General features: G+C 40.2%; 1 protein-coding gene and 1 long non-coding RNA gene across 2 annotated transcripts; both read left to right on the forward strand.

The window, feature by feature from the left end:
- Nucleotides 1-592: 592 nt before the first annotated feature.
- Nucleotides 593-10,585, forward strand: LOC145734844 (facilitated trehalose transporter Tret1-like). Its single transcript, XM_081988473.1, has 4 exons — nucleotides 593-741; nucleotides 5,450-5,584; nucleotides 5,632-5,919; nucleotides 9,554-10,585. Exons 1-4 carry the CDS (start codon nucleotides 696-698, stop codon nucleotides 10,468-10,470), a joined length of 1,386 nt encoding a protein of 461 aa, XP_081844599.1. The 5' UTR covers nucleotides 593-695; the 3' UTR covers nucleotides 10,471-10,585.
- Nucleotides 10,586-13,144: 2,559 nt separating this feature from the next.
- LOC145734857 (uncharacterized) lies at nucleotides 13,145-14,157 on the forward strand. Its single transcript, XR_014179531.1, has 3 exons — nucleotides 13,145-13,286; nucleotides 13,350-13,647; nucleotides 13,715-14,157. It is a non-coding gene; the product is annotated as an uncharacterized LOC145734857 (long non-coding RNA).
- Nucleotides 14,158-14,187: the final 30 nt, after the last annotated feature.

The raw sequence follows: 14,187 nt of genomic DNA on the forward strand, positions 1-14,187 counted from the left end.
CTGTCATCTCTAGCCGTGGTTGACCGTTTTCTTCCTTGACCTCGTCTCCTCACATACTCTCCCGTTTGTATCCAACGTCTTACATTACGATATATCGTAGATTTAGTTTTTCCTAACATGTCAGCAACATCGCTGTAACTTGTACCAATTTCAATCAACCGTACAGCCCATGTTGGACCCCTGTTGAACTTTTAAGCATCAAAATGATGAATGTTCTTGACCTTCGCTTGATTAGGAAACCATGGCAATAGATTACCTAATTACTTACTTACTAAATTTTGACCGTTCCTCTAATTTTGCCAAAGTGTGTATTACACATTAAACTTAAATAAGGGTTTGAAAAAATGTGTTTCGTATGTTAACGTTCGTTGTGAAAGAGGCATAACTCTCTAAGAGTTTTCGACAGGATATTATTTCTATATCTACCCTTGGTCGATTTACAACGGTCCGGGTTTTCAATCCTTAAAAAAAATATTTTTCGGCGTATTTCAGTGGCAATATTTAACATTCTGGTAATTGTTCTCTTTAAAACATTTTGCTGGTGGTATTTTTAGTGCAATTTAAACTTTACTAAGCAAATTGCAAACACCTGGATTAATCAAATATAAGTCTAGAAACAATTGCGTCAAACCAAACCCAAATTAAATAATTTCTAATTTAAATAATACTGTTTCTATGCGTGTACGTTTGTAAAGATGAATTGTAATACAGATTGGCCGCAAATTTTCACTATAGTAACTGGTAAGTGATTTATGTTATTTTAACACGCTACTGCCCTATTAAAAACAGCGTTTTAAGACACTAGTGTGGCAAGAAAAAAATATCAGATGCTATTTCGTACTGTTGCTGGGACTTCTTTGGTAGTAGACCCAATTTGTTGATATTAACACGTATTAAACCTCATTCACAAAAAGGTTTTTACAGCGTTGAAACAAGTTTATTTTTTGATAAGAAAGTGGAATATTATACAATATTTTTTCTACAAATGTCACTACTACTACAAAATTTGGGTCATGTTTGGTCCCATCCACTAAACGTATTTCTTTTGGGTTCCTTGGGTCGCAAATAGTGAGAAGCGGGCATTGGGATCTCTCTGAAAATTGGAAAATGACACACTTTAAGTTTTTGCCCATAATTTGTACTATATTTCAGCGAGGACAAGAAATTTTCGGTGTTTTGGTCAATGTGAGGTTTTAGAAGGATCAGAAGACTTTAAAAAAAGTTAACCCAAGATTTTGGATAGGGTTGCCTAACCCTTAACATCTCTTTTTCTGCGCACAGTCGAACCAGTTCCATTCGTCAATAATTCTATAACGACCTTTGTTGGCCTCTTTGTTACGAACGCTGTTTGAAGGCTGTCATTTAATTTAAAAGCATTTTGTGAATATAGTTTTTAATAATTGTTAATATCAAGTTTGTCGCATAAATGAAGAAAGTGCCATGAAACAAATTGGTTAGGCTACAAGAGAGGTTATGTTGGGCCTCTTCTTCTTCTCGTTCTTTATCCTCAGTGGACGTTGGCGATTACTATGGCCCATCTGATTTAAATTGCTGCAGTCCGAAATAGATCCATAGATGTCATTCCTGTCCATTGTCTTGTCCATTGATTTCGCAGTCGAGAGTCTTCCAGCCGTTAAGGTTTCCTGCATAATAAGCTATATTTCTGGTTTCGCATAACATGTCCGAAGTATGAAAGTTTACGTTTTTTGATTACGTTTAAAACTTTTTTTTGTTTTTTCATACGGTGTAGGACGGTGTTGGTCACGTGGTGTCTGTATCTGTAGAGTAGGAAAGGGTAGTGTAGGCCCACACCACTTAGGCCACATGAACCCCATTACACATCCTCCCGAAGAGTTGTCCTCTTCCAGGAAGGAATACAGGTCACTAGGAGACATTTCCTTTATATCGGCAGGTATAGGCCAAGACTCACCAAACACACACTCTTTTACTGACGATAACTCCGGACACTCGCATAAGACATGCCCGACAGTTTCATCTTTCTGTTCACACATCCTGCATAGAGGTGTGTCCACTAGCCCCATTAGATTGTAGATTGTAGATTTGTAGCTTTTGCTGAAGATCCCGTAAGATGTAAGCTGGTAGATCAGGACAAAATCATCGAGCAAGTCTCACAATTCAAATATCTGGGTATGGATCTGTCGAGTTATCACGACCCAGTGAAGGACCAAAGAAGCCAGATCAACTGTCACGTCAGGCTGCTTAAGGCAGATAATGTGGACGAACAAATACTTGCGAAAGGCAAAATCAGGATCTATAAGACTTGTATCAGGCCAATCATGACATACGGAATAGAAACGAACAAAACCAAAGAATGCTTCGAGTAGCCGAAATGAAAACGCTCAGGACTATAATGGGAAAAACAAGAATAGACCGAATTAGGAAACAATGTGGGTCCAAGACATCGTAAGATGGGAGAGACAAAAAAAAGGTATTGGTACGCTCACGTGAGAAGAATGGAAGAGGGAAGACTGCCACGCACCGCACTTGAAGGGAAACCAATAGGGAAAAGAGCACCCGGAAGACCACCTAAGAGATGGAGGGACAGCTGGCAGTCCACTTCCCAGAAACTGATCTAGAGGAACCTGCAAAACTAACAGATCGCGAGATCTTAAATATGAAGAAGAAGAAGAAGAGATTTGTTGCTGAGTATTGTACCCCCCGTTACTAGGATCTGGGCTGAGACTAGTCTCATCAGTTCCTTCTTCAATGCTTTAATGAAGGCTAGTAGCTGAGTCGGTTTCAGAGAAGAAATCTCCATATTATTAATGATGCTGCTAACTAACAAAGCTAACAAACAAGTGGGTTCTTTTTCATCCCCACAGAATTTGCAGTCCGTGTTTTCCTAGGCCTATCCGCTTCAGGCTAGCCACTTAAGCGACAGTGTCCTGAGAGGAAACCTGTGAGTGAGCCGTAGGTAACTTTTGCTCAATTTTACAAATTCTTTACTCCTTTCCCGGTTGTAACCTCCAAGAAGTTTCTTAGAGTCCACCAGTGCAGTGAGTTGTTCCCAGAGCTTGGCTATTTCGTGCTCCTCCTGCAATTTGAGCTCGTGTTTACAGTAAGTAAAAACTCGTTCTCGTCCTCCAAGCCACAGAAGGGTTCTGGTCCTGTAAAAGTAGTTTTGCCCCTTTTTTAGTCAGAATATTAGGTTTCTCATTTCCCTCAATTCCTCTGTGAACCCAGTGGCTTTATTATTTCTGCCTAGTTCATTGAGTTTGTCTAAATATTCCCATACCATTTTAGAACTGATTATGGTTGAGCTGAGCGCTGTTATGGCTGCTTGATTATCGGTCAAAATTGCAAAATCCTGCTTGTGATCTTTCTATTGCGTGAATTTCCGCCTGAAAGATACTGGGATATCTTCCCATTATCCCGGAGTATTTGGTTCTTTGCCCAAAAACTCCTGCTCCTGTTTCCTTGTGTGTCCTGTACCCATCTGCATACCATTTAATGGTGTGTTCGCACAGACGGTAAGTAACAGATTCATTGGTCCTCTCTCTTTTGTTGCTTAACTTAGCGGAAAACGTACTTCCAAAGTTACTTTCGGATACGTTAGATGTGGAATGCTTTTTGATAGAGATATATAAGCTCTCCTACTTACCAGCAATCCTCCTCTAACTCCGATCTTAGCCATTCTAAACAAAGTTACCTCAGCGGCTCCCTGCATCGTGAGGTTCAACAGTGTGAGGTCAAACATAACCTCCATTGCCGCTGTAGGACATACTTTCATGCATCCTGTTATGCATAGGCATGCCAGTCTTTGTACTTTGCTAAGGGTTGCACTAGCCCCATAATATGGAGGTGCTTCCTTAGTTGACAGTGGCCAGTCAGAAATCCTACTGCTAAACGTAGGTTTTTCCTGATCATCGCCAAATATTTCTATGGCGCCAGCTTGCCCATGGTCGCCCAAGGTGATCCTGGCAACACTGCCTGAGATTGAGCATGGGAGTGACGTTTGGGTAGTTCCGCAATTGCCGAAATCATCAAACCGTAGGTATCACTGGGTCCTAAAATTTTTAGTCCAGCCGCTTTTCTAGCTTTGTGCAATGCGATTACCTTTACTCCTGTCGTGCCCTTTAACCCACCTCAGGCTAATATTGTTATCTACCGAGGCGTTATCTAAATTTTGGAGGCACTAGCCTTGAGGTAACACGTTGTCTGTTTAAGGCTAATAGGGCTTGTCTACTGTCACGTTTTTGCCAGAACTATACCAGCCTGTTGAACCACGATGGTATTTTTTTCCCATTCCCTACTTAGTCCTTAGGGATCTGAAGTAGTCTCCACATCCTAAACCTTCTTTGGTTTTTGAGCCCTCTGTATTGCATTTGCAGCATCTGACTCTTTGTTCTATTTTATTTGTATTTGGTTGGGTTTATTAAACACAAATCTGGGTTCAATTGCACTACTGACTGCCTGCAGTGGAGGTAGCGCAGTAAGCGTTTCTCCTACTTTGGGGTTTACACCAGCCCTGCGCAATCGTAACACGGACATTAACGCTACCTCCTTAACGTACAGGTCCAAGAGGGTCAGACTAGTAATTAATATCATTGGCGCGGTTGGTGTTGTTTCCATGGGTCCTGTGATGTTACGTGGTAAATCCATATTATTCAAAGCATACGTCTGTAGAACCACAACTCAATTGCATCCACACGTTTACATGCAGCGTCAAAGCTTTCCATCTAAGAACTCTACTCTAAATTTCACATCACATTTCTCACGTACAACAGCTTTTAATCGCTCTTCTTAATACGGGTCTTAATTATATTTATTTGTTCCCATTTGTTGTTAAGAAATGTGCCCAAGTAGTTTATCCAGTAGTTTCCAGATGGAAGCCGTTTGCGTAAAACTGGCCATCAACATCTCGTTTGCTTACTATTGTCAAGAATAGAAATTCGTATTATTTAAAAAATATAAATTAATTAAATTAAACGAAGATATTCGAAGATGGCGAAGTAATAAAATGCACGAGGGAAGTTTACATTCAGTGTGCAAGTAGTGCATCATGCCTATTTTTAGCGCTGTGACAAATCATCACTTCTGCTATGCAGGTATAAATAAGGCTCGAACTCCGTTAGTAAGGCAGACGGTCACAAGGCTCCGTCTCGTGCCACAGTACGTAGTTGTCCCGAATTCTGCAACCCGCACCTGGTTCGTAAATTAATGAAATAATAAACAATTTCTAAATTATAATAATCGCGAGTTTCAAACCCTCCAGAAAGCTGCCCTCATCATTTAACAAGCGTATTGTTGTAGTATTTTGTGCATGTAAAATTGAGAACTCCAAGTTGGTTTTACAGACAATTTTGTCTCTGACTGTCATTTCAAACTGCGTTGGTTGTTTGTTTTTCCATGTTATTAGATAGGAAATTAATTTTTTTTTTATTATTTGATTTTTAGTTAATCAAACTGAATTATTTAATTATTTCAGCTTGTATTCCGGGATTGTCTAGTGCTCTAATATTCACTTGGCCTTCGGCTTTTATACCTATAATCACCCAAAATGACACAAACTACCAATTATCAGAAGACCAAGCGAGTTTGCTACCAATCATCTCAGCTTTTGGTAAGTCCTTCAGTGTTAAAAACGATAACCTAAAATTTGATTTTTAGGGTGTTTGCCAGCGCTAATTTTCTACAAAATACCGGATAAAATAGGACGTAAACGCACCCTTTTGCTACTTAGCATACCACAAGGACTGTACTGGGTGATAATCATTTTTGCTAAAGATTTTGTTTGGTTATGCGTGGCCAGACTGATTGGAGGCCTGGCCGATGCGGTAATGTACTCAGCCCTCCCGATTTACCTAGGAGAGGTTACCACCCCTAGGATTAGGGGAACGTGGGGAAATGGACAAACATTCTCTTTCAACGCCGGATTTTTTCTTATCAGTGCTTTGGGTAGGTCACACTGTCAGCTTAACTTCAAAACTGGAAATATGAAAGTTATCCGGGCTTGTAAACCGTGGGCCAATGGAGTTTCTCTCATTTTTGGAGAAAGAACAGCTCTGAAACGACTCAATCAATACTAAGGGTTCTTCGTTTTACCTGCTGATAATGAAAACGTAACAGTGATCATATCAACAACAGACTACGAAGGGAAAATCAAAACCCTTCTGTATACCATAACCTACAAGAAGTTGCCACGTGATCCATCGGCTCGAAGACTTAGGAACACAAACTAACTTATTAAAGATTCCAGGACTATCGCTGCTGAAGATATCTCGAAGCTCAAGAAGTCGGAGGCCCTTCCATCCAGACTTTATGGTTTACCTAAAATACACAAGCCGAATGTACTACTGATACCCATCGTTAGCGCCATATGAGGTAGCAAAGTACCTTACAACACTCCAACCAAAAATAGGAAAAACGGACAGCTTCATAAAGTTCTCAGTACATTTTGTGGACAAATTGCATGTTTTAACTTTATCTCCAGGTGACGTCCTTGTGAGTTTTGATGTTTTGACGTAGTGAGACGTAGAAAGAACAATTTGGCCGCGAAACGGTCGAACGAAGCCAGACGAATGAAAGAGAACCAGATTGCTCTCGGGGCTGGTTACCTGGAGAAAGAAGTCAGTACCAACACCCTAACTACTATCTTCTACGTCTGTAGAAGCTTTGCAGAAGATTCTAGAGCTTGTCAGAATGTTGTAGAGCCTTTGGCAACATTCCAAAACTTTTCAGTCCTTTTATGAAGATTCTAGAATCAGACATAACCTTTCTGGAGCCTATGCCAATGTTTCCAAACCTTTGCAGAAGTTCTAGTAGGGTTCTCTAGGTTCTAGCACTTGTTATATTGTTATAGAGCCTTTGGCAACGTTTCAAAACTTTTCAGATCTTTGATGAAAATTCTGGAATTAGTCAAAAAGTTGTAGAGGCTTTGGAAACGTTCCCAAACTGTCCAGACCTTTGCAGAAGCTTCTAAGAATAGTCAGAACGTCCTAGAGACTTCGGTAACGTTTCCAAAAGCCTGCCAGATCTTTATAGAAGCTTCTATAGTTTGCCAAAACGTTCCAGAGCTTTTTGCAACGTTCCAAAACGTTTTCCAGATCTTTGTAGACGTTTATGAAACTTGCCAGAAAGTTCTAAAGCAATCTTTTGGAACTAGTCAGAATGTTATATAGCTTTTGGCAATGTTTCCAAAACTTTCAGATCTTTATTGAGGCTTCTATAACTACTTAAAACGTTCTAAAGCCTTCGGCGACGTTCCCAAACATTCCAGACCTTTATTCTGCAAAAGGAGAATCTTTTAGAACTTGTCAAAATGTTCTAGATAATTTGGCAACGTTCCAAAACTTGTCTCTTCTGTATGGAAGCTTCTGTAGCTTGTCAGAATGTTCTAGAGCTTTTAGCAACTTTTTCAAATCTTCCTGACCTTTGCAGAACCTTCTACAAGTTGTCGAAATTTTATAGAGCCTTTGGCAATCTTTCAAAACCTTTTAGATCTTTGATGAAGTTTCTATATCTAGTTAAAACGTTCCAGAGCCGTCGGTGACGTTTCCAAACATTCCAGACCTTTATGACAGTCTCAGTAGCTTGCCAGAACGTTCTAGAACCTTTGGAAACGCCCCAAGCCTGCCAGACCTTAATGGAAGCTTCTGTAGCTTGGCAAAACATTCTAGAACCTTTTGGCAACGTTCCCAAACATTAAAAACTTTTATGGAAGCTTCTATAGCCTGTCAGAACTTTCTAGAACATTTGGAAAAGTCTCAAAACCTGCCAGACTTTAATGAAAGCTTCTGTAGCTTGCCAGAACGTTCTAGAAGCTTTGTAAACGTCTCAAAACCTGCCAGACCTTTATGGAAGCTTCTGTAGCTTGCCAAAACATTCTAGAATTTTTGACAACGTTCCCAAAACTCCCAGATTTTTATAAAAGCTCCTGTAGCTTGCCAGAACGTTCTAGAAGCTTTGGAAACGTACCAAAACCTGACAGACCTTTATGGAAGCTTCTGTAGCTTGCCAAAACATTCTAGAATCTTTGACAAGGTTTCCAAACCTTCCAGATCTTTATAGAAGCTTCTGTAGCTTTCAATTCAATTTTCTATGGAGATCGAAAAAGAAGGACACGTCTACCTTTCCTGGATGTAATGGTGACAAGGAAACCTGATGGAACACCGCCCCACCTCAATAGTGGATCTAATCATCACCCTGACAAAAGAGAGGAGTGACCACAACCTTATCGGAGCGGGCAAGAAGGATTTGCGAACCATCAGAGTTGGAAAAGGAGCTTAAACAACTGGAAAGGGTTTTCGGATGGAGCAGATACAGTAGACAATTCAACAGAGCCACTCGCCCAAGAAACATTGAACTACGTAGACAACATACGGGGGATGTTGAAGAGAAAGTTGGTTGGGGTTGCTTACCATACATACACAATGTTATGATTTACACCAGGTGACCTTTCTTGTCCTGGCGTGGAGAGAAATTTATTAATTTGTAGAATAATGTCACCTCACTTTCCTGAATGGATTACAGGGATGCCAAAACTTTGTATTAACAAGACAACCAATAAACCTAAACTAATCTACTATATTAACTTCTCTCTCAAAGAACAGAAAATGTATTGGCACAATACCGCTATCTTTAAGTCCGAATCATTGTTAGTGCTAAAAAAAAAATTAAATCTACTTATTAGAGTCTGTTCTGTTAATTTTTTTTTAAATCACCGCACGTCACGTTCTTTATCTTCGCCCTACAGGATAATCTTTTATCAGCAAGATCCCGAAGAAGTCCAAATCGGATGTGGTGCTGGAGGCACGTGGAATCCTCAGGTTCTTTAGAATCTTGTTTGAAGGAGTCACCTCAGCCGAAGGAACTTCCCCTAGTAGATGTTCTCCTTTTAGTTTATTTGTAAGGGAAAAATATCTCTAGGACTGGACGTCTTCCAAACATAATGTTCTGGTAGGTGGAGGTTTTGGATCGATCACAACATCATCAACACAAAGGATTAATTACCTTGTTAAATCCGGAGTGGAACCACCTTTGCACCAGACAGGTATAAGTACGACCGACACTCCAGCAATCGAGCCTTTTTCCCCCGCACTTCGACCGTTACATTATTGCTTTTGATAATGTCCGCCGCAGATGTGGAGGAACCTCAGGAAGAAATTCCATTGGACCCCGGCTTATAAGCCCGGATAACTTTCATACTGTCATGTTCAAATTGTAAAGCCCTTTTGGCCCAACAAGTTAAATGAGACGTGCGTTTATTAAAAGGTTTAGTAAAGGCATTTTAATAAACGGTGCGGGTTGAATTTGGGATGACTACATGGTCTGGCACGAGACGGAGTCTTCCGTCTGCCTTACTAACGAATGTCGAGTCTTATTTATACCAAATTGGTTCAGTGACAAAATCCATCGTTCGTCGCTTGTTTTCATATTCCTGCATTGCAGTAGCAGTGATTTGTCATCGCTAAAAATAGGTACTACGTGCATTGTGCTCGCAACCTTGCATCGTGCATTTACTATTTTACCATCCTCGAATATTTTCAAAATTAACTTAATAAGTTTTAAATATATTTCAACTGTCTTCCAGGTGGTTGCCTGTCAGTACAAGTGACAGCCTGCATTTTCCTGTCCCTTTCTATACTATTTATGGTGCTCTTCTTCTGGTTGCCAGAATCCCCCTACTACAGCGTCATACAAAACAGACCGGAAGAGGCCCGCCAAGCTTTGAAATGGCTGCTCAGGAAACCCGAGGTGGAGTTGGAATTTCAGCAACTGAAAAAAGATGTGGAGAGACAAATTTCAGAAAACGGAAGTTGGAGCGACCTTTTCACGATTAAAAGCAACAGAAAAGCTTTATTGGCTTGCATTTTTGTTCGTTACGGACAGCAATTTGCTGGAATTGCAGCCTTTGAAGGTTACTTTCAGTTTATTTTTCGTAAAGCCGGCGTCACTTTCTTCAGCCCCGAAGTGTCCGCCATGTTTTTTTCTGGTACTCTCTGGATTGTTATGACCGCTTTTTCGATATATCTGGACAGATTTGGAAGAAGGAAACCCTTTATAGTGTCAACATTAGGCTGTGCAGTATGTTTAGGGGTTGAAAGTTGCTACTTTTACTGCGACGAATTCCTAGACCTAACCTCAATCAACTGGGTTCCTATAGTAGGCTTGTTAGTTTATGTTTGGTTTTACTGTATGGGGGTGGGAATACTGCCCAGCTTGATGGCTGGCGAACTATTTTCGGCTAGTATCAAAACAAAAGCCTTAGCTTTAGCTAATTTTTTAATGGGTTTAGTAGTCCTTATTGCAATGTATAGTTTTAAAATTTTGAGCTCAAAAATTGGTTTATACGCTCCTTTTGCGTTTTACTCTTTAATGAGTTTAGTGTTCTTTGGTTTGTCGTTTTCTATTGTACCGGAAACTAGAGGAAAAACGTTGGAGGAGATACAACAAGACTTAAAACAATCCAAAAAGCCCAAAAGTGTAGATTCTGGAAGAAACAGTTAAAAAAGTTATTTTTTTATTTTGTTTTCTGTTAGCAAGTTCAAGAAATACGCTCATAGTATAGTTCTATCTTTTTATTTGTATTAATCAGAGAAGAATAAACAGACATTAATAATCATCCTTATTAACTTTTTTGTTAACAGGAAAATGTTTTTTTTAATACATCCACAATGAGGTTGATTGAACGCTCATCCAGCAGTTTCAAAACCTCACAATGCACCTCATCTGTCTTGTCTTGTTTGTTATTTAGCCCTGCACTCAGCAATTTGCCAGCTCGATTTGAGAAGCGGCGCAGTATGGCAGGCCTGTGCCCCTGAAGCCCTAGAATTTTTCACAACAATGTCAAAAACGCACACAAAAAAGTATCGTATAAAGGACACTGGTTGGATAATCCAACACACCCGGTCAAAAACCTACATCTTAGCCAACAAAAGATTCGGAAACACTGTAAACAGAGTCACAACATATCCAGACGCAGATATTGGTTCTGACCATAATCCACTTGTTGCCGATATCAAGGTTCAGTTAAAGAGCAGACTAACAAAGAACACGCATCAGGCTAAAATCTATATAAACATAAACGAACTCGACGACACCGACGGAATGTATTGGAAACTACTTTAAACAATAACCTCTGAGGGTCATCAACACCAATGATATTTGGAAACTGTTCCAGAACCAGCTTAGTAAAGCCATAAATCAACATCGAACTACGAATGTCAGACCCAAAAAACAGCGATGGATCACTTACGAAATACTAGAACTTATGGAACAACGAAGAAGACTCAAGCATAATATGATGGAATATAATAAACAAAGGGAAATTAAGAGCAAGATCCGGGACGCTAAGGAACAATGGATAACAGACAGATGCAGAGAAATGGAAGGAAACATGACATGTTCAACAAAGTTAGGGAAGTTGCTGGGTTATATACTAGGAAAACTTCTAATATGCTGGTTGATAATACAGGCAGACTGTTCATTGACGAACATGAGGTTCTTGAAGCCTGGAGTGGATACATAGCTGAACTATTTGATGACAACAGATAAGATCAACCAGACACCACTGTTAGTGTGGAAGGTCCAGAAATCCTAAAGTCCGAAATACTATAGAGCATACACTCTGCAAAATCTAAAAAAGCGACCGGACCAGATGATATTCCAGTGGAATTTGAAGACAAAATGATCCAAGAAGAACTATTCAATACGGTGTACATCACTGAGGAGATACCAGAAGGCTGGCTGAAGTCCGTATTTATAACATTGCCTAAAAGACAACGTGCACAGAAATGCAGTGATTACAGGTTGATAAGTCTTATGAGCAGCATTATTCATAGAAGAATACGCAACAAATGTAAAAGTGATCTGGACGAAACCCAGTTTGGTTTTCGAAACGCTCTTGGTACCCGGGAAGCAACGCTTGTTTTAAATATACTTCTTCAAAAGTGTCGCGATCAACGTAAAGACATTTTCGTATGCTTTATAGACTATGAGACAGCATTTGACAGGGTACAACATGAAAAACGTACTGAGGAGAACTGAAGTTCTTGGCAGAGACATACGCATTATTAATAATCTGTATTGGCGACAAAAGGCAGTGGTCCGGATCAATGTAAAACTACCCGACGAATGACAGATTTGACGTGGCGTGAGACAGGGATGTAGACTGTCTCCACTGATGTTCAACCTATATTCTGATAAAATATAAGGTTTTCCAATAAGAGGTGTTATTTTGATATTCAATAAAAAATGCTATTTTTTTTAAGATAAATGAACAGAGGTTTATTTCATTATAAAAAGGAAGGTATGCCGTTAATAATGGAAAACAACACCAGCCAAATGACCACCACGACCACGCCTACAAGATAATACCCTTTTCATGAAATTTTCAATAACCAAATCGCAAAGTGGCTGCCGAATTTCATATTTGAGGTCTTGAATCGATGTTGGGCTGTTGGCATATACCTTGAATGAATGAATGAATATTGTTAGATGGGCTAGTACCCCTCCAGTTCGGTGGCCCTGACAAAGCCGCAGAGCTTCGTTGGCCGGGCACCTTGAATATCTAAGGGGTTGATCACACTCTTACCCCAAAGCTCCTTTCTGATCGTCACAGTGCCCTGTGACGCACAAGACACAAGCGACATACCGGATCCTGTGACACCTTCACTTTGTTGTGTTTGTGTTTTCCTTGTTGTGGCAAGTTCGGTTTTTCTGTGCCACACTACTGCGCCGTATGTGATTATAGGTCTCACTATCATGGTATACATCCATCGCAGTATTGATGGGTTACAACCTCACGTCTTTTCCGCAACGTTCGTGCACACCATCAGTGATGACCTTGCCTTGCTGGCAATCTTTTCTACGTGGCGGTTCCAGATAAGTTTTGAGTCTAGGGTAAGTCCTAGATACTTAACCTCTTGCCGTTTCGTCGTCGAGGCGGATATAAGTGCTGCAGTCTTCTTCTCCTGGTGAAAGGTACCACTGTGGTTTTTATGTGTTATCTATGTTAGTGGCTCCTGATTAAAAGTTTGAACCGAGATTGGTGGTTGTGTCAGTTTGGGTATAGCGTTTGCCCCTCAAACCCCAAAAACAAGCTTGTAAGACTCAAAAATTGGACAGAAAAAATGTTTGGACCATTACTTTAGAGTAGAGTTGGGGTGCGTACGGGTGTTAGCTTATTTAATCACCCCACTTTGTGATATCGGTCTCTTTACCACTACAGCACCCGAACTGCCGACATCTGACCTTTTTTCTGAGCGGTGTCGCGCGTGTGTGATTTTAAATTTTTAATCCGTGATCATCAGGCCGAATTACAGGTAAATTGGTTTTATTGTTGGTTCTTTTGAATTATTTTGTATCGGCCCAATTTTCCAACACAGCATTGTGTTCGGCCCAACCGGAGATTCAGAGACTTTTCCAACCGGAGATTCAGAGACTTTTCCAACCGGAGATTCAAAGACTTTTCCAACCGGAGATCCAAAGACTTTCCGACCGGAATTTCAAGGGCTTTCCGACCAGAGATCCAAGGGTTTTCTGACCAGAGATCTAAGGGTTTTCCCGACCAAAGAACATTTCAATCGGGGATTGAATCAGCCTGACCGGGATTGCTTTGTCCAGAGTTTTCCGGACCAACCCACGTGTTGGAAGAGCCGACCAGCGACCACAGAGTTTCAGAAGGTCAGAGTTGAACCACCACAATTCCTCACTTGATTTAGTTTTATTTAATTTTATTTTTATTTTTTAGTTAATATTAGTTTGCTCTAAACAACTTCAACACTTGTCATCGCCTCTGGTCACCTTTTTTTTGGTTGCCGGAACAAGTGTTGAAGCTGTTTGTTCGTTTTCCCTGGTGTTCTGCTGTTTCCTGCCTTAGGTACCTGTCACCAGTCTCTGGACCCCATTTCCTACCTGGAAATCAGCGGTGGCCACTACTGACTACTGGGAAGAGGATACTGGAGGTTCCAGGACCCAAACATCGTCTTTGGCAACTGGTAAGGGCAGTCAGTTACAGTTTGGCACTGGGAAAACTTTTCCTGTATTTTTTTTTCCTCTTTGTTTCAAATTTTCACTTTCTTTTGTTTTCAACATTTTTGTGGCAACTTTTGTAAATTTTATAAATATTCTAGGTTGTAAATATTGTAGTTTTGTTTTTAAATTTGTAATATACACGTGTACATATACAACTAACGGTTCGTTTGATTTCCTGCAGAATATCTA

The sequence above is a fragment of the Ips typographus genome, linkage group LG10, assembly GCF_016097725.1.
Source record: "Ips typographus isolate SLU linkage group LG10, UJ_Ityp_2.0, whole genome shotgun sequence".
Taxonomy (NCBI): domain Eukaryota; kingdom Metazoa; phylum Arthropoda; class Insecta; order Coleoptera; family Curculionidae; genus Ips; species Ips typographus.

What these genes read in the sequence shown, in the direction of transcription:
- LOC145734844 (XM_081988473.1), top strand. Translation starts at nt 696, where the DNA reads ATGAATTGTAATACAGATTGGCCGCAAATTTTCACTATAGTAACTG. An exon ending in ACCAATCATCTCAGCTTTTG is followed by an intron (nt 5,585 to 5,631) that starts GTAAGTCCTTCA and finishes TTTGATTTTTAG; the next exon opens with GGTGTTTGCCAGCGCTAATT. An exon ending in TTTTCTTATCAGTGCTTTGG is followed by an intron (nt 5,920 to 9,553) that starts GTAGGTCACACT and finishes ACTGTCTTCCAG; the next exon opens with GTGGTTGCCTGTCAGTACAA.